This window comes from Myxocyprinus asiaticus, chromosome 41 (assembly GCF_019703515.2).
Source record: "Myxocyprinus asiaticus isolate MX2 ecotype Aquarium Trade chromosome 41, UBuf_Myxa_2, whole genome shotgun sequence".
Taxonomy (NCBI): domain Eukaryota; kingdom Metazoa; phylum Chordata; class Actinopteri; order Cypriniformes; family Catostomidae; genus Myxocyprinus; species Myxocyprinus asiaticus.
The window spans coordinates 34,535,275-34,555,397 of record NC_059384.1 but is presented as its reverse complement, the minus strand read 5'-3'; the positions used below and the strand labels follow the sequence as shown (position 1 = coordinate 34,555,397).

The following is a 20,123-nucleotide window of genomic DNA, read 5'->3' as shown; positions in this document are numbered from 1 at the left end:
TTTTGGACATGCCTGATCTGAATATAATTTAAAAACATGATTTGTTTGATATATTTTCTTGTAATAATAATACAAAATAATAATAATAATAATAATAATTATGTATATATATATATATATATATATATATATATATATATATATATATATATATATATATATATATATTAAACTGGTGTTTAAAACTGGTACTTTCTGTATTATATTAATTATATATTACACAATAGTTTAGTTTATTTATAGGTCAATAGGAATTGTGTACCATAAAAATCAAAACACCAATTTATACTCTGCTTATTGAAAGTGCCAGTGGAAACTGCATAAACTGTATGTAGACTCTAGCAATATGCAGTCTAGCAATGACACTGAGAAGAGACTGACAAAAAACATAATTTATTTCCAGTGTTTTTCTTCTTTGCAGTTGGGAGTCACACTTGAGCATACATAGGTTAGATGGAATCTGCACATAGAAGTATGATGTCATGTATACTCTCCCACCGAAGTACTGTTCATGCTGGCTACTGCACTGGTCAGCTCAGGGTTTTGACAAAGGCACCATACAAAAAATACACACATTTAAATTACTTCCTCAATAAAAGACCAGGGTAAAGACATATCCAGTGACAGAGCACGAGATGACTTAAGACTAGACGTATGAAGCAGTGGAAGCTCTAGGTCTGCTTTTGCATCATTTTGTATATATATATAAAAAAAAAGTATTTCTTTCTTTCTTTTTTTTTTTTTACTTTTATGATAAAATTCAGTCATTCACAAGATATATTCCATATTAACAAACAACAAAATCAACAAAATGGCACCTTTCCTGTTACCAGAACCAGATGAGAGGCACTTTATTGTGAGGAAACAGAATTCTTTGTGATTTGACGACTTATTTGCTGTTAGTTTTTATTTTGCATTCAAAGGGTTTACCATGACATTAAGCCTGGTACCACTACAGATGTTCAGGCTCTGGTGCTTTCAGTTTAACACTTACTTTCACAATCCTGTAGAAATATAAAAAGATTTATATTCTTTTTACTTCCATGTTTATATCTGGCTGTCAAGATGCACTGTAAAAGAGATTTCCACAGCACACAGCACAGAAAACAGCCCCTATCAGGGCTCACCTTCAGAATAATAAAAAAAGAAGTCTTCAAGTACAGAAATTATTTACACTTCTTTCACTAATGAAAACTGCAACAAGCAATTGTGTTAGTCAATATAACAGCAAGCATATTACATTCTTCATATGAGAAACATTAGCGAGAGTTTTTTTGACCTTCGTAACCTTGGAAGAGATGCCTTTTCTTTTGATATTAGTATACTTCAGTAACAGTTTCACAAATGCATTTCTGTCCAAGAATTGTGCTGTTGCAGCAGCGGAGGCAGTCGTAAATGTGAATTTTTACAGCCTTTAAATAACAGGCCACTTCACCGTCATGCACATATGCACATTACAAGCTTTTCAAAAGAAGTGCTCCAGTATTTATCCAAAAGCAAGGAATAACACAAATTGTTAAAATTACTCCATTTACTTTTCGTATTAGCCTATACATATAGATATATACAATTTATATTTATAATATATATTCATATTTATAAATACTTTGTGAAAAAGGGAGGGGGGGGGGTCGCAAAGTAAAGGAGGATTAACTTTAGCTCTAAGTACATTCATTCGCTTAGACATACATTATGACACACAATAACACACATGCAAATTCTTCTTTTCTTTCAAAGATATTGGTAGAATCGAGAGCGCACCACTTGGGCTCCTGAAAGTTTCTGAGGATGAGCATCAGCCCCTGGATTTGGGCTATTTCTGGATTTGTCCTTTGAAGCACCACCATTTACTTGCTCAGAGCTGGACTGAGTACATGAAGACGCAGAAGAAGTCAGCCACTCCACATTCCCTTCTTGAGTCTCTCCTGTTTCTGCTGCCTCTGGACCAACCTGACTTTCTGGCTCCAAACTGGCCTGGGAACCCCCAGCCTGACGGTGTTCACGAGCAATCCATTCCCGGATAGATAAGTCCTGAGAGTTGCACTTGGGTCTGAGGCACTCCACAGCAGGCAGTTCAGCACCTTGGTCCACCCCGCCCTGTTCCCGCCAGTCATGAATGACATCAAGTTCAGCAAAGTCCCGCTGGCCACCCATAGTATGCCGCCGTCGGATGCCCTTTTTCTTACCACAGGTTTCCGTAGAGCGGGACTTCTGCGTGCCAACCCCAAGCATGTCATCGGCAGAGGAGCGCAGACGGAACTTGAGTCTCTCTGTGAGTTTAAGATGCCATGCTGGCTCAACACGGTCCGATTCAGTGCGGAATGAGGCACTGAGACTGCTGGTGGAGCGGCCTCTTTTCATCACCTCCAGAACTCGAGACAGTCGGTTCGATTTGTTCTTGCTAATCCCTTGATTCATACCGCCTGCTCCTGCCTCCACAGATGAATCACTGTCTGTCTTTGGTCGTAGGGACCGCCTGCTAGATAGAGTGTCACAGTCCATTAGTTTATGTGAGGGTAGCAAGTGATGGCTGTCCAGTTTTGGTGTGGTGCTGCCGTTATCCGCTGTGGTTGACGTTGTGGTTGGGATGTCTCGGGAAACGTTGGCAGGGCTGAACATAGGGAAATCACTCTCACTGTCTGTTTCCATCGGCCGCCCCTCACTGATGAGCTCACTGCGCTCGTCATCTGCTTCGTCTCCTCCTCGGCTTGCTGTCACAGATTGCACCTCTGGGCTCAACGTGATGGACTCCACACCCATCAGGAAGGTGGTGGAAGAAGTGGTTGAGTAGTCTGAGGTAATGGAGCTCACTTCTGCAGTCACTGAAGCCCCTCCAGGAGGTGGTAACAGTTCAGGGGCAGGTGATGAAGCTGTGCCCCATTTCCGAGGCCTAGTTCTGGGTACCGAGGCTCCAGAGCTCATGGTACCCAAGTCTGAGGTGGTCTCATCTAACTGTGATGAAGGATCAGAGAGGGACGATTTGGGAGGGCGATTGAGAACAGGTGAACATGAGAGCTTGGGTGAGGTCTTCATGAAGAAAGAGTTCCTGTGCTCCTTGATCTTTGGGGTAGACTCGGCACCTATGCTATTCTTCTTCTGTACAGCAGGTGATATTTCACATGGGCTGGACCTGCCTGCCACTTCCTCCTGGCTCTGGTGGTTCTGCTTTTGAGTTGGGTTTTCTTTCTTGGTGAAGACTGCATCAAGGTCATCATCAGAACTGCTGGGTTGCAGCTTCTCCTTGTGCTTCTTTCGTTTGCGGTTGGCTGCAGCAAAGATGGAGGAGACTCGCGGCTGCAGGAAGTCGCGGCTGCACTGGTCCTTCCCCGAACCCCAGGAGCCCTGCTGAAAAAAGGAAATAAAATAGAGACAGAGATAGAGTGAAAGATTCAGGCACAGAATAAACAAAACAAACTTGTAAACCAACTAGCATATAGGCCACAAAGCATTAAGGCCTAGCAGCAAGAAAACGTGGAATAAAAAACCTAACCGCTGCCTTTGTGGGTGGCTAACCCAGAGTACTCCACCTGCTTATCTGAAAGCAGCACAAATCAGAGGTTGAAGGACTGAACATCAGGAGGGAGAGAAATATTAGAGACAGTTACAGAGCTCCAGATCAGGCCCCTTGTTCAGAACAGCCACAAAGCACAAGCAGAACCAGCAGCACCACCACATGGAAAAAGCTGCATGGGTTGCAATTCAAACCAAAGCTGGAGCCAGATGACAGAAACAGGGATGGGAATCGTAAAGAATTTAATGGTTCTGGTCTGGATTCTGATTCTGCTTAACAATTCCGGTTCCTTAATAATTCCGTTAACAATTCTTTAAGCGCTTTCCCACTAATGGTCTGAATGGTTTTGAGGACTGTCAGTAATGGTTCCAGTAGCATTTCTACTTGAGCATGGTTCAGTACAGTTTGATTACAAACCATTCCCCAGCCCAGATTTCTCAGCATGGTTAGCTAATCATACAAATAAAAAAATAAAATAAAAAAACGTGCTGGTAGAATGCTTGTATTGTCATTATTGGTGCCTTGCCCAGTCAGTCCATTCTTATGCTGATTTTTCAACACCACTATGGGAAAGAAAAACATAACCGTGCCAACAAGCACAGAATGGTACGGAATGGCACAGTTCAGCAACAAGAACCGTTCGGACTGATAGTGGAAAAGCACCTTTTGAGTACTTTTGAGGAAGCACCAAATAACTGATCCTAACTATATAATACATATACTATATTAAACCATTTTGTTTGTATATAATATATAACAAGACAACTAAATAAAAAACAACACTATTTTTGTAACATTTAACTTTAATGACAACAAAAGAATGTGTTTTGTAGGGATGGGCGATACAACTTATTTTCTTTTAAATCTGTTACAAATAATTTCAAGTCCAATATCGTCGATACCGATATCAATACCAATGCCAGTACTTCTATTAAATTACTTTTTTTATTTTTATTTCTTGGGATAAAATGGGTAATTTAAAATATTATTTTTAGTCATAATTCAATTTTATTTTTATTTTTTTATTTTAATTATTTATTTACATTTGTGAGCCTTTACAGAACATTATTAAACTTCTTTTAATAATAATGATAAAAAGGTTTTGTTTACCCTTACAAAAATTAACCATGGTTTCACTACAGTAACTATAGTTTAACCATGGTATTTAGTTAAAAATTAGTTACCACACAATTAATCATGGTTACTACTACAATATTACTGTAGTAAAACCATGGTTTCAGCCAAAAAAAACCCCCAAAAAAACCAAATATGGTTACTACAATAAACCATGGTACAACAATAGTAAAACCATGGTTAACTATTTTATTTAATTAATGATTAACAACAATTACCCACAAACTGATAATAAGAAATGTCACCTTTAGATATGTTATTATAGTGTGAATTTACTCCAGAAGCTGTTTCTCTGATTTTCTATCATTACCTCTACAAGGCACTGATCCCTCTTGTTTGAATGAGCCTTGTGACGGCACAAGCGCTTGTCTGCTTGTGTCTTTCAGCATTTATGCATATTAAGATGAGCGGAAGAAGAAATAGTTCCAATCCTGCACAGGTATTTGCTAATATAGCCTTTAAATTTCACTTTGAAGCTTATGATTATTGTTCATGTTCATGGTAACCAAATAGTAATATCCCTAGTTTAAAAACAAAATGTTAGAATCAAAATTTTTGTGTGAGGATCGATATTTTTGATACAACATCAGTATCGGAAGTATCGATACTTTAGGATCAATCTGCCCATCCCTAGTGTTTTGTCATATGAACAACCAGTCAGTAATGGTTGTACACTGATACAATTCTCACGAATCTTACATTCGGCACAACAAAATAATGGTTCTTGGTTGATTTCAACTCAGATAAACGTAATGACTTGCGGTTCGACGCACTACTGAAATGTTAATTCAAAAAACGGACTGTGAAACATTTTCTAAAACACTGAACCATTTCTCGATTCCCAACCCAAGAAAGAAATGTATACTGCACAACGTCTCAATTTGTGACACTAAATGCAGCGAATGTTAAAAGCATGACATGATGGCCTCTGATGCATCTGTCTAATCTTTTCAAGATGGCTACTGGCTCTCAGGTGCTACAATGAGAGGGGTGGAGCGCATCAGCCTGGTGCAAAGACTTCACTCACCCACAACACCTGATCTATCAGAGAAACGGCCACTGTCCAAGAGTCAAACTCACCTTAGATTTGGCAGAGTCACTGGTTGGTGAATCTGTGGAGCAAACAAAAGTGATATACAGTTAGCGACTTGGACATGTTTTTTATTGAACTCAAACACATGAATATCCAAAGAGAGGGTAATGAGAATAACAAAGGATGAGGAAAAGTTTTGCATGATGATGAGAGAGTGGCAACACGGTAAGAAAAGGAAAGGAAGGGATGCATAACAGCAGGCATGCATGCAGACAGACAAATGAGCGAGCACTATTTTGTTTTTACACTCAGATACATATTCACCAGAAGGGAGCAATCTTTCATGCCTGGAACTGCCAGCAAACACAGATGATATGACAACATGAGTCTAGTGAACAAGAAGTGTTTGTTGTTGCAAAAGAGAACAGATGAACTTGATGTTATTATCTGCAGCCTTGTTATGGAAGGAACAAGTGTGTCCTTTTGTTAAAAAAAAAGAGAAAAAAAAAAGAGTGGTGTTTTTTTTATGTGTATGAAGTATTGATCGCAACTATAAGGTGTATGCAGATGACACAGGATGAGTGAGTAGACACAAGATAATGGGTGCCATGCAGTCAAGGCCACTGACTTTCTTGGGTAGCATTAATTATACAGCCTATGATAACATTAAAAGCCAACAAGAAATCAAAATGTATATTATTTACTTTTTTAATACACGTTCATTGTGCACAATCCATATGTGCATTTTATTCCAAAGAATTTTTTTTGTGTGTCTTTTATCAAAACTTATTACACAGCTCTCTGGAATACTCAATTCTGATTGGTCAATCGCGGCATCCAGTGGCTTAATATTTCTGAATAACGATCGCCCAACCGAGAATAAAAAGATATCTGGAATTGTGTCATCTTTTCTACTTCTTGTATAACCACAAATCACTCTTCAACCCTTTGCATCCTGAACTCAAGTATTGTGTACATTAAGTAGAAGTGAAGATGATAAAAGTCAAGAAAATGCTAATCTGCATTACCTGGATTGATAGATTGAAGGGTTTGGATGTTTTATGATCGTGCTAGTATGGTATGTGCTGTTGTGACAACAGTGAAGACGAGACACTCAAGGCATGAACCAAGGTCAGATATGACAGGGGTCAGAGAGGGGCTAGCTATGCAGAAAAGAAGACACTGGGAAGACAGGATGCCAGCAAAGGAAAAACTGCAGAAATAATTCACTGCTGTCTTTGATCCCATTGCGTTTTCCATTGCAACAACTTATCATTTTGGAGGGTTATTTCTTCTGTGTCGAGCCGAGCCCCCCTGCACACCCCTTGGTGGTGAAAAATGGTATGACCGAGTGATTTTCAGAGCCAAGTAGCATTACCATGATGTCTCTCCGTTTGGCCAGCGTTCAGAGAGAGAGAGAGAGAGGGGCGAGAGACGGCGAAGAGCTTTTGAGACAGCAGCACTGCTCAATGCCAGGTACACTCACAAACACCACACACGCCCCAATAGAACCCAACACTTCTGCTGCACTTGCTCTTTGTGCTTTTTTGTGGCCCCCATCATAAAATGCGAGGGTGTCTGCAGACTAGGCAGCTACACTGCGGGCAACAGTCCTCCCTCTTCCTACAGTTCCAGCTGCCCATCACGGACACTATTGAGTCCATCAGTGACATCAAGGTGTGATAGGCTCCGCCCAGTTGGCCTGTGTCAAGATCAGTATGAGTGAATGCTGGGAAAGCCTTTTAGGACACGCGACAGAAGGGCGCTAGGGGACAGAGGGATCAGAGATTGGCAAGCATGTTGTGCGCTTTAGCTGTTTGTTTGTTCTTTCTTTGAAGAAGAACATGCCGTGTTAGTGAAGCCGTTGGCAGAATTACAGGGATGGCCCAGTGGAGTTTGAACACAGAGAAAACATAATACCATGTTAAACATAAAAAAAATATAAAAAAAATGAGCAAAACAGAAAGGGGACATTTACTGATATAAAATCAGGTATCAAAGGATGGATACTGAAAATCAAAATGAAACAATTCACCAAGGTGGCACCAAGCAAGCTGCTGTTGGCAAAAATGTATACCAATCTTGCCTCACAAACTGCCACAGCACAGTTTGCATGTTGGGAAAACCAGAATCTGTTCTCATCAATGCAAAGAATTTTTGAACATTTCAAAAAGAAAGTTTAAAAAAATTCTTGTTCTGTTTTAGCTCACGTGACAAGCCTTGACATAGTAATACTTTGGAGAATAGTGCAACCCAGGGCACATGTTACCTGACACTTCCCCAGGAGAGGTGCCTGTCCGGCCAATGTTGGTCAGCAGGTGGTCGATGTTTGGCACAGGTTGAGACTCCACAACACTTTCTTCCTGAACCGTAGTCTGAGTGGAGGAACAGGTAAAGAATTCATTAAACATTGAAATGATTTAGATGTAATTAAGTAATTAAGGAAGGAAAGAACAAGCTCAAAAAAGAAACTAGATTTGTACATTTTCTAAGGAAAATTAGGTGTACTTGGTCATACAAAATTCGGTACCATGATGCTAGGGTATTGTGGTGATTACCAAGCTGTTCTGAGTGTTTTTTTGTTGTTGTTTTTTTTAAGTGTAACTCTGTTACTAGTAAAAATGTGGTTACTAGGGTTATTTGAGTGGTAGCCATGGTGTTACTGTGCGGTTGCTAGGGTGTTCTGGCTGGTTACCTACTGTCCTAAGTCAAAAGAGACCAACCCCAGGTCTCTATAGCCACGTTTCCACTACTGGGCCAAATGAGGGCGTGCTAGTGCGTGCCAGGGCCAGTTGTGTTCCCACTGTAACTTCCGGGGCTTCATCATGCTTTCTCGGGGCCAATGGCCTTTGGCCTGCCGATTACCCTTGGGCCAAACAGGGCCAACCGTGAACTGAGGCGGGTTCAATGTCAAAGGCGGCGTTTCGTCGAACTTCCCAGGTTGTGTATCCAGCGCTCAACGATACAGGTTCGAGGAAAAAATACATTAAAAAAATGCGGGCACATTACAAATCCATTAAATCACCCAATGGACAAAGTGGTGCCCAAAGAAATTACTTTCCATGGTTTGGTGAACTTTCATAGACAGTGTTCTAGGACATCATCCCGCTGTTAGTGGAGAGACCACTTGGGACACCATGGCAGTTACAATCGGTGAGTTGTCAATGCTAACTTGAGTTGTCAATGCTAACTTACCTTGCTGTTTACATTCGATAGAAACTCTATATTCTATTTAACTAGATAATAGGATACCTCAGCTTGAGCTTCCCTCTTGTGAAATGGGTGAGGTGTGTGACGTTGGCACTGCAGCGGCGTATTAAGGGTGGGCTTTTGGGCAATGATGCAGAGTTATTGGCTCGATGATGGGAACAGTGATCGATTCTGGTCTTGCGGCTCAAGGTCTGAGGCTATTTACCACGGCTGGCCAGTTGATAGCCCTGGCTCGCACTGGCCTGTTAGTGGAAAAGCGGCTTATACTTTTCTGGTCTCTAGATATGGCTCTTGTCTGGGAATGGGAATCGCAGAGAATGTAATGATTCTGATTCCTCTTAAAGATTCTTTTAGTATTTTTGAGGAAAAATATTTTGAAATAAGCAATGCAATCCATACTGCATTTAATGCCTTCAACAGAATGTTACCAAGTGATGAGAAGATTTCAGATTTTAACAGAACAAATTGTTGCAAAATAATTCATTTTTTATTTTTATGAAATACCACTAATTACATCAAAACTCATAATGTGTATCTTTAAATACACATTTTCTTATAACCATTCAGTAATTACTCTAGTTTAAGTGTCATGACCCTTAGTACACATAGCACAGTAACAATTTGTGGTTCATTTTTTAGTCCGACATGACAAAATGAATTACTTTTGGCTGATAAGAGTCATTCGCACTGGAGGTAGGCATTGCTATTTGTCTTGCGGTGTAGATTCAAAAGAACCGACTGACAAAGAGTCATTCCTTTGGAAGGTAGCACTGTTTTGCGATGTAGATAAAAAAAGTAGTAGTGTGGAAGTGCCACTGAACATTTGCAGAGGGAAACATTGTCAGGGTATTTCAGTAGGGTGTCCCAGAAAATTGCATGTTCGAGAACCGTTAATGGACCCGCAAGTCATGAAAGTCTTTTGGCTCAGGTATAAAAAAAAAAAAATGGAAACGGTTCAGAATAAGAACTGGTTCTTGGTTCCCAGCCATACTCCTGGCCCTCTTTTAAAGCCTAGTCTATGGGATTGGGCCAGAATACCAGAAACCACTGGATTTTAGGGTTCCCCAACCCCAACTCAACAAGCTGCAAGATTTGAGGTATCATTCAGGTCTGTAGCATAAATGGTGCAGGATTAATTACAGGGGTTTGTTCAAATCCCTAACCCTAAAAAACTCCATATAAAAAGATAGCAAGAACAAAGGAAAGAAAGCAAGCAGCTGTGCTAATACACACCGTAGGCTCATTGTTGCCCTCCTCAGTGAAGAACCAGTCATACTGTGAGAAAAGACCAAACTGCATTCAGAACCCATAATACATTTCACCAAAGCTCACAAACAAGACAAGTTTAAGAGGTGTTTGCTCTGCAATGAGAATGAATGACTCACATGCTGAATGAGAGTTTCCACAATCTTGTACTGATCCGGCATGTGTGTCACCATGTGAGTCATGTTGTCTTCAGATGTCCTCACCAATGTTGGTCCAAACACAATGGCCAGATTCCGTGGCTCCATCTGACACATTGAAAAACAAGCAAGAATGAGATGAGAAGCCAATAATAGCTAGGCATACTCCCCTTTTATATTGTACAAACAGTGTACACAAGGCGCATTCTTGTGTTCTGTCTACACTAAATTTTAATTGTTGGGTCAATATAAGGTGGTCCGAGGTGATAAAAAGAGACATTTATTGAAAATCTAGTTTAAAACACGTGCCAAGTTAATAGAAATGTAATATTTGTGTCCATGTTAGCTTCATACGTATACAAAACATTTTCTACGAATATATACTGTATATATACAGTATATATACATATATATATATATATATATATATATATATATATATATATATATATATATATACAGTATATAGAGTATGTATATATATCACTGGTTGTGTTAATATCTCTGTCACTCATTCTGTGTGTACAACCCCTAAGACTTTCTAAAAATGCTTTACCTTGTTCTTTTCCGAGTTTTCAGCTACAGTTTTGAGATGTGCAGAGAGGAACTTCAGTGTTTCGTAATGATGATCAGGCAACTCGTGAAGCTAGAAAATCAGATGTTTATTCAGGGCTGACATAACATTCAATGAGATTATTAACACTGCAAAAAAAAAATCTATCATATGAGGTAATCAGCTGCTTACAAGTCTCTTGAGCACTTTGAGTCTTTCCACAGGATCCTCTATTCTGTTGGCGTCAATAAAGTCTCCATACCTCTCTACAGAGTGCCAGATAAAAGTGGACAAGTCTTTCAGCCAAGTCAGCTAGAGATATTGGGTGTCTATTTCACTCACAGCCACTAGATGGCAAACTGTACAGCCGGAGATAAATAAATAAAATATGAGTCACAGAGAGCCTCAGGCAAGGGAATTCCAAGAGGACTTTTACCATTAGTGAAGAGAGGTTCGGGAAGTTTCCTGAAGAAGGATTTGAGTAAACTGCTGATCACATTTAAGTCCTTCCATTTCTGTACAAGAACAGAGAATATGATTTTAATATATATATATATATTTTATTTTTTTTAATTTTTTTTATTATTATTGGAATCAGTGATTATGCAGGAGAGAGAGAAGACTGGAAGTGCACTCACATCATCCTGAATATCAATGTCGCCCATGCCCTTGTTATTGAGCTCTTCCTGCATGATGGAGATGGCAGAGTTATTTCCTGGCACTCTGTAAATGCCTGTGTATTCCAGTCCTCGTTCTTCCACCAGGTTACAGCACACTTCCACTATCAGAGGAACAAACTAAAACATAAACACACAGCTCAGTTAGCTACTTGCAAGCCAATATAAACCCCTTCAGCAACATAGATATTTTTTCAGAAGCTTAAATTAAAAAAGTCGCCTAACCATCAGGAGAAAAATGTCTCATTAAAAGCTGAAATTCTTGAAAAAAGAAATGTAGGCAGAAGTACTTTGGAATAATCTTGTAGTATTATTTCTTTAAAACGAATAAGCAGTGAAGGCAGATTTTGTTCAGGTCAAATGTTGTAACTATAAGAAAACTTCTTGACTTTCGTGACTCAAAAAAACAAAAAAAAACAAAAAAAACATGATATTTGTAAAATACTACTAATAATAAGTATATATATTTTTTATCTTATATATAAACTCACTGGTGACTTTATTAGGAACACCTGTACATCTACTTATTCATGCGATTATCTAATCAGCCAATCGTGTGGCAGCAGTGCAGTGCATAAAATCATCAGATACGGGTCAGGAGCTTCAGTTAATGTTCACATCAACCATCTGAATGGGGAAAAAGTGATTTCCACTGTGGCAGACGGGCTAGTTTGAGTATTTCTGTAACTGCTGATCTCCTGGGATTTTCACACACAACAGTCTCTAGAATTTACTCAGAATGCTGCCAAAAACAAAAAACATCCAGTGAGCGACAGTTCTGTGGACGGAAATACCTTGTTGATGAGAGAGGTCAACAGAGAATGGCCAGACTGGTTCAAGCTGACAGAAAGGCTACGGAAACTCAGATAACCACTCTGTACAGTTGTAGTGAGCAGAATAGCATCTCAAAATACACAACATGTCAAACCTTAAAGTGGATGGGCTACAACAGCAGAAGACCACGTCGGGCACTTTATTAGGACCATAGTGTTCCCAATAAAGGTCTCAGCGAGTGTATTACACACATATAAAAAACATTTTTTTTAATAATGATTAAGTTGTTTACACTCACGTGTATTTAATAGGGATGTCCCAATACCCTTTCTTGAGAACAAGTACAAGTACCGATACTTCCTTTCTCTTACATAACTATACAGTAGTGATATAATTTTTTTCCATTTAAATTTAGCTTTTATTTTAGAGTGAAGCCCCTTCCATTGCTGTGTGTTTTTGATGGGATGGGCTTCTTAACTCCGGAAAAGCAGGTTGCTATGTGAACCAATGTGATAATTAAACCACAAAGGCTGATGTTTAATTAAATAAATATGTAGTTTGTGCTCGTGCACACAAAGTGAATTAGCGCTCTGCTTGCTGTCATCTGCTATAAACAGAGTACGCAATGCTCATGATTGTGTTTTCCGTGTATGAGCCCAGAAGCTATAAAAGGTAGGAGCAGCCGCTTCGGCACAACATTCACTTTGAAGCGCACAGCACATGCAAACTGTATATTTTTCTCATTAATTCGCAGCCTTTGCGGTTTAATAATCACACTAGAGCATAACGTGATTTTAATTTGTGCGCTGAATGTTTACAGAATGACATTCGAACATCAGAATATATTGCTTTTTGGTATCAGAGCATTTTTACGAGCCCGAGTACAAGTACATGAGCGCAGTATCTGTATATCCCTAGTATTCAAGGAGCAAAGACATTTTGTTAATACTTTTTTTTTTTTGATGACCACATGACTTTTTAAACTCATTAATTATTATTATTATTATTTTTTTTTTTTGTAAATGCTATAAATGCTTTAAAAAAATTATGAAACCAACATGGACACAAAGATTAAATTTCTACAAACTTGACAAGTGTTTTAAACATTTCTCATTTTTATCATACTTTATTTGTCAACGATCCATTAGTACTGTAAACAAACAACTATTTAAAAAGCACTCAAACAATGAAAAATATCACTACTTTTTCAAAATAGAGTAAGAGAGAAAGATAGTGGACATTCTTACTCTGTTGGTCTGAGCTGGTGGACAGTCGTCAAGTTTTACTCCAAACGTGACTCCTTGAGATGGTTTCTTTTCAAATGGTTTTCTCATCAGTCCAGGGATGCCCTTCCTCCATGTGCCCTTATCCTTGGGTGGACTTGTTTCATCTTCACAGAGACAACCATAATGAGAACGTGTCAATGCAAAGACACACTGATTACACACCAGACTTTCCAATGGAGCTTGTAATGTCATGTGCTGCTACCTTTATGTATGGCTTTCCTGTCATGGTCTTTATTTAGTGAGTGGGGACTTGAGGCTTTATTCTCCCCTTTACTGCCCATCAAAGTCTGTCTGATGCTCAGAGACTGACGTGAGGCCTTTGGAGATGGTTCTGTCTTACTGCTAGTCGGACTGTAACACAAACACCAGGTCAAGGTCTAGAACTAGACTAGTAGACTCAAAATGATGGGAACTCTTCCTCTCTGTTTCCTGCTTACCTCATCAGAGTGTTGTACTCCTTTATTTTCCGATTGATGAGGTCTGTGCTTGTAACAGTCGCATTCTACACAAGGAAAGAAGGAAAGAGAGTTGACACATAAAAGCTGGTGTCAGATGAGTGGGCGTAATGTACAGGTGGAATCCCCAAACACACCAGAGGGCTTGTGTAGAACACTATCAGAAGACACGAGACACGCTATAGTCTAAATGTCGTGGTTTTCCTGACGAGTTAGTGTTTCTTTTCAAGAAGAGCCCTTAGGTGGTGTTCACCTATTGTAAGAAGGGTCTTTAAATAGGGTCTTTTCTCCATGTCATAGGGAAGTCCAAAACATCCACCATATCAATGTCAGGTCCTATGCCTGTAATAGACTTGCCCTTTAATACGAAGGAATGTTCTGAGCTAAAAAAAAAAAAAGTTCTATGGATCAGATCTGTGGCATGTGGTCAGTTACAACAGAAAATAATTTCTACTCAATAGGAGTAAAAATCCCCTTCATTTTCTCCACAGGGGAATTGATTTTTAACGATAACTTATAAACCTTTAAAGACAGACCTATTGTGAGCTTTGAGGTTGTTAATCAATGGTTTAAACTTCTGTTGAAGCCATCAGTCTGGGTTACTGCAACATTATTTTTTTTGTAAACCGTTTTTAATAGTGGAATTTCTGGTGAAGAACTACACTACACGTGATCCTGAAGAGAAAGATCTACCAGTTGTTTCATAATTTTTAATTCAATTACGTCATTCACAATGCTTCATGGGACTGTAGTTCAATCTCTCATTAAAGACTATAAGTAAACTGTCTTGTACCTTTATCTTTTTGTCTGATTTTCAAATATTGTTTTGCTTCAAATCAAAGTTTGTAACATTGTGATTCACCTCTGAGCTGGTTTGTTTGTTTCATGGCTTACAACTCTTTTATGAAGGATTTAATAAAATCCCTATGGAAAAAGTGAATGGGAAAAATACTTCTGGAACCAAGATGGCCGAAAAAGTGGGAGGGCACTGTTGTGCTCTATTAAAATGTTTACTTCAGTGCAATGTCTTGCCCCATAGTGTTCCATTGTAAGTGCATTACTGTAAAAACGTTTTACATTTGTTTTTACAATATGAGGGATGTCTAAATCATTTTCTGTGGAAATCAACAGTATACCACAGATGCTGTCCATACAGCTTAACTTGTTTTGAACCCACAATATTCCTCCACACTTCTGTGTGATGGTTATTTAATTGCTTTTTTTGGTCATTTTCAGAATCAATTCATGAATGAAAGGATGTATTGTATGTCTGTACTAGCTAAATACAAAAACTGTATTTGATGGAAAAGTGTAATTCTTGTGTGATTGTGATGATTACTGATCATTCACCTCTTCGTCTAAGTTGCTGTTCTCCTGAATGACTCTGATCCAGGACAGCATTTCCTCACGGTCTTCTGCCTGGAATAGGTACTCGCAGTCTGAGGTGGTCAGTCGCAGCACGTTCTTCCTCTTTGTGTCGCTGTAGGAGATGTCAATCAAACAGGCTTTGATGCTAATGGGCAGAGGCTCATCTTCGGTTTGAGAGTTGTCCTTCTTGTCTTTATACAGGTAGAGGCAGTGGCCACGAAGCACAGCATAGATCTGCTTCCATGGTCGCATGCCACTGCCAACACGCTGGAGAAAAATAGACAATAGAATTATTAAGAAGCTATTTTTATACCACATCTTGCACATTGTACCATTAAAAAGTATACCAATTCGCATACTACCTGTACTATACAAGTCTGTGGATTAGCATTAGTGCATCACAAAGCATAATGTGTAAAAAAAAAAGGGGGGTTTTCAGGGGGATTTTCGAAGTTTGCATTCATGCATGTTTTTGGACTAATATGACCCACAACCTCTTGTGCTTCAGAAAAGGATTAGCATTAGTATGCATATTTGTTGTGCAAAATTCTGATTTTCAGAATTGGCTCCTTTCAACTGAATTGCCACACCCACAGGAAGTTGAACTGGAATGATAGGAAGTGGAATTTACTGAATTGCAATGAAAGAAATTCATCACAGTAACATAACACAATTTTATTAGTCCAACACAAAAAGACACATTTTGTGACATAAATAATTATGTTATTATTTTTGACCAATTATGCTTATTAATTCTCTGATTTCATGTTTTTTAACTTATCAGATATTTCGGTCCCACTTTATATTAGGAGTCTTTAACTACTATGTACTAACATCAAAATAGATACAATACAATAGACTTATTGTGTAACAACATGTTGTTCAGCAAAATTTTCACAAGATTCACATTTGCTGCTACTGAGGATGAGGTACAGGTAGGTTTAGGAGTAGGGGTAGGGATAAGTTTTAAGGTTAGGTTTGGGGTGGGTTAGGGTTTAAGGTAAGGGTTGGGTTAAGGTTAGGTTTTAAGGGTAAGGTTAACAGTGTAAATACAGATGTAATTAAATGCCTCTAATTTAAATGTAAATACAATGCAACAACACATATGTACATATTAAGTACATTGTTTCAACAATTTAAGTATATAGTGGTTGAAGATACCTTATAAAAGGAGGGTCTAATATTTTTCAAAACTAACTAAAATTAACACAGCCATCAGAACAAATTTTTTTTTGCCATACAGCACCAGAAATGGTCCACTACATTGTTTTCAGATAACTTCATAAAAGTAAATAAATCACAAATTGCATTTATTGATTGTGATATACAGTACTGTGCAAAAGTTTTAGGCACTTGTGAAAAATGTTGCATAGTGAGGATGTCTTCAAAAATAATGACATAAATAGTTTTCATTTATCACTTAACGTCATACAAAGTCCAGTAAACATAAAAAAGCTAAATCAATATTCAGTGTCTCAATTACTTCTGTCTCATTATGTAATCTCAGACTGACATGATGTTCAGTGGGGGGTTTTGTGGGGGCCATGACATCTGTTGCAGGGCTCCCTGTTCTTCTATTCTAATCTTTTCTATTTGCAAAAGTAATGTTTGTGAGTCTTAACATTTATATTTCCTACTGATACACTAAAGCTGAAGATATAAATAACCATCTTAAGACAAATGATTTTGTGAAGCATCTTATGTGCCTAAGACTTTTGCACAGTACTGTATACTGTAGAATGTTTCTGGAAATACCCCATATGATGTGCATTGATAACAGTTTTTGAGTTTCATTCCATTTTAAAGGGGTCATGTCATGAGGAATAAAAATGTCCTTGATATTTTGACATATAAGAGGTCTTTCTACTATAAAAACATACTGAAAATTTCAGAACTCACAATTTAATCCCCAATGCAATAAAATAATTTATTGAAACCAAACTTCAAAAACGCCTCGTTCTCTACTTCCACAACTTCTCTACGTCATTTGGGAGCTCATTAATTCATGACCGCCTCTCCAGCTCAAAAACATCAACACCTACTTTTACATCAATGCACCCTTGGCCCCACCCACTGGTGCTTCAGTTCCTAAACTGAGAGAGGAGGACAAACAAGGTCTACTGTAACCTGAATACCAAAGGCGACCCATCTGGACTATTTTCAATTATTTTTGTATTTAAACATGCACAGACAGACATCTTTGACCACTTGATACATATCTCGGGCCACTTTTAAAAGACGCATTGTCAAGTTACAACTCTGAAGAAGAGAAGCTATTCTCTGTCCTTCAGCTGCTGCCTCTTGCTGTTGTGAGCACAATCGCATCATGGACGCATTTTTTCACCCATCTGCGCTATTTTTAATTGTTGGTGTATGAAAACATGCGCTGGATGGACGTCTTTGACCATTTCGATGCGTTTGCGGCAATGTGCATTTCAGTGCAGGATGGTACTGGAAACTGGATGTGTGTGCGTCTAAATTACACCATGCTTTGGATTATGTATGTGCTTCATGTGGATGTGTCTTCAGCGTATTTCAGCATGGATTGCGTGTTTTATCGCCTATCAGCGTGGATTGCTTGTAAACCAGTCATTAAAAGATTCAAGCTTTGCAAATTAACTATTTTTGAAGGATGGGGCAGTTAAAAACACTCCATAAATATTTAAAATGTCATGACTGTTTGATAGTTTATGGTGCTGACACGCTGTTTACACTGCACGCGTCCATTGACGCGACACAAAGTCTTGAGGCTGTATACACCGGGCACATCGACACAAACTTTCTAAACCATTTATTTGTGTTGTTGGCAGTAGTAGCACCAGCGCGTGCAGTGCAAAATGGAACATGACATCTGTTTACTGCTGGCACAATGTGACGTGCCGCAACGGATGCTTCCATGGTAGACAGCATCATTGATGATAATGGGTTCTCTTGCTTTTGACACGATGCGACTCTCGTATCCGGTGTAGACAGGGTGTGAGTGTTAACAGTTGTGCTTGAGATGAGCGGTTTAATATATTAAGATGCAAAGTGTTGGATGTGCGTTATGTGTAAACCCTGAAATTTAGTTTTATAATGTTGTGGAGCTTGTTCATTCTTTTCAGACTGAGTTTCAAATATGGCTGAATTTGAGGGGCTGCACAATGTTAGCCAATCCAAATAGTAGGCGTTTATGTTGAAGTTTTAAGCTGAGCACTTCAGACAGAGGGCCAGAGACAGTTTGGAAAATGATAATATATTACTAAATTAATTTTAATGTAAAAAAAAAACCTTACTAACATTATCAGTGGACCTCAGGGAAGATAATATAACTATAAAAAAAACAGCATTTAATGACCCCTTTAATTCAACTTTCTTAAATTAAAATTGAATTGTTATTCTATATTCTCTTTGATGCTTCAATTCAAATTAAATTCTAATTCAGGAATTAAATTAGCATTTTTTGTTCAATTCTGAATGGTGCACAACCATGTTTGTAATGGTTTTCTTTTGACTTTTTCAGTTGTAGAAAATAGTGAAGAATAAAAGACTGAAGATGCTACAGCAGTGACTAAGCTAATGCTTACATGTACCATTAATTAAAACAGTATGCAACAAAGGGGTTAAGGGTATCAAGACATAGACCTAGTATATCCCAATACTGGTATAATGTCCTACTAAGTACCTAAGAGTACATACTTTAAAATGTGTTGTAAAAGTATGTGAATTTTGATGCAGCTCAAGTCTGAATGGAGTAAAATAAAACAAAAGCCAAAAGCACTGGCACTACTTTGTGGAACATGAAATGTCTCTGAAAGCTTCCAACCACCAAGTTTGATGTCTTCTGTTGCAACAGATTTACAATATGTTGTTTCTGACAAGTGCAAACACTGTTGGCTGTAATAGAACTTACAGCACTATAAAGCTGTTTGCTCTGAAGACCCTTTCATTTTGAGACCCCAGAACAAGACAAAACATGAATGACTGAATGTGAATGTTGGTGTTTTTGTTGTTGTTGTACCTTGCCCTTGTCTATATTGAGCTGTTTGAAATGAAGTGGACCCTCCTTTGTGGCATCAGTGAACACATCTGAAGTAGAGTCTTTTCTAGAGCCAGAGCCTGAGTCTTCAGAGGACTTATCTACAGCCTGTACACACCAAACAGAGATTATTCTTTCAGTAATCAGCCTGATTCATCCTGCTTGACAACTCTGACTGAAAACTCTATGGCATATGTGATAAGTTTGGTAATCTCAGCTTCAGATGGCCCATGGTCGGTTCACACTTATTGTCTGGTGCATGCAGCACACAAAACTGGAAAGCATTTGTGAAAAATTGTTTACACCAATCTGACTGCAATGCAACATCTGGCATAAGAACTATTAATCGGATCTGCCTAATTTGACCAAGTTTGTGGCTTTTGAAGATATTTAGCCTTTTGTTTGAGGTACTTAGTAGCAAGCAAACCAGATATTTTCAAGCAGATCTGTAAATTTTGACTTGTTTTCTGTCTGTAAAATAATTTGTACTTATTACTTTTGGACATGCAGCAATTCTGTACACAAAGTCGACACATTTCTGCAAATTTCCTCTGTGTTATTTGTACAAATGTTGGCTGAGATGGCTGTAGTGCTGCATTTTAACTGAAGATCAAACACCAACTGAACAGACCTTTATCTATAAAGTGTTAACTAATCATTATGCAGTTAATGGGAGAGTTACAGTCATTTATTATCACTAT

General features: G+C 38.5%; 1 protein-coding gene across 8 annotated transcripts in view; it reads right to left on the bottom strand.

Moving 5' to 3' along the window:
* Positions 1-377: 377 nt before the first annotated feature.
* The window catches only part of LOC127431843 (rho GTPase-activating protein 21-like), a 165,598-nt gene continuing 145,852 nt past the window's right edge, over positions 378-20,123 (bottom strand). For 6 of the 8 annotated variants that reach the window (XM_051682443.1, XM_051682442.1, XM_051682437.1 and 3 more), the window contains 14 exons: positions 19,405-19,530; positions 15,387-15,671; positions 14,019-14,083; positions 13,784-13,932; positions 13,543-13,685; positions 11,483-11,641; positions 11,281-11,359; positions 11,037-11,110; positions 10,848-10,937; positions 10,274-10,399; positions 10,122-10,163; positions 7,948-8,053; positions 5,726-5,757; positions 378-3,345 (listed from right to left, as the gene is read on the bottom strand). In XM_051682443.1, the coding sequence (XP_051538403.1) occupies positions 1,732-3,345; positions 5,726-5,757; positions 7,948-8,053; positions 10,122-10,163; positions 10,274-10,399; positions 10,848-10,937; positions 11,037-11,110; positions 11,281-11,359; positions 11,483-11,641; positions 13,543-13,685; positions 13,784-13,932; positions 14,019-14,083; positions 15,387-15,671; positions 19,405-19,530 (3,090 nt within the window). In that variant the 3' untranslated portion in view covers positions 378-1,731. The remainder of the gene's footprint in view (positions 3,346-5,725; positions 5,758-7,947; positions 8,054-10,121; positions 10,164-10,273; positions 10,400-10,847; positions 10,938-11,036; positions 11,111-11,280; positions 11,360-11,482; positions 11,642-13,542; positions 13,686-13,783; positions 13,933-14,018; positions 14,084-15,386; positions 15,672-19,404; positions 19,531-20,123) is intronic. The other 2 variants (XM_051682438.1, XM_051682445.1) reach the window with 1 other exon arrangement.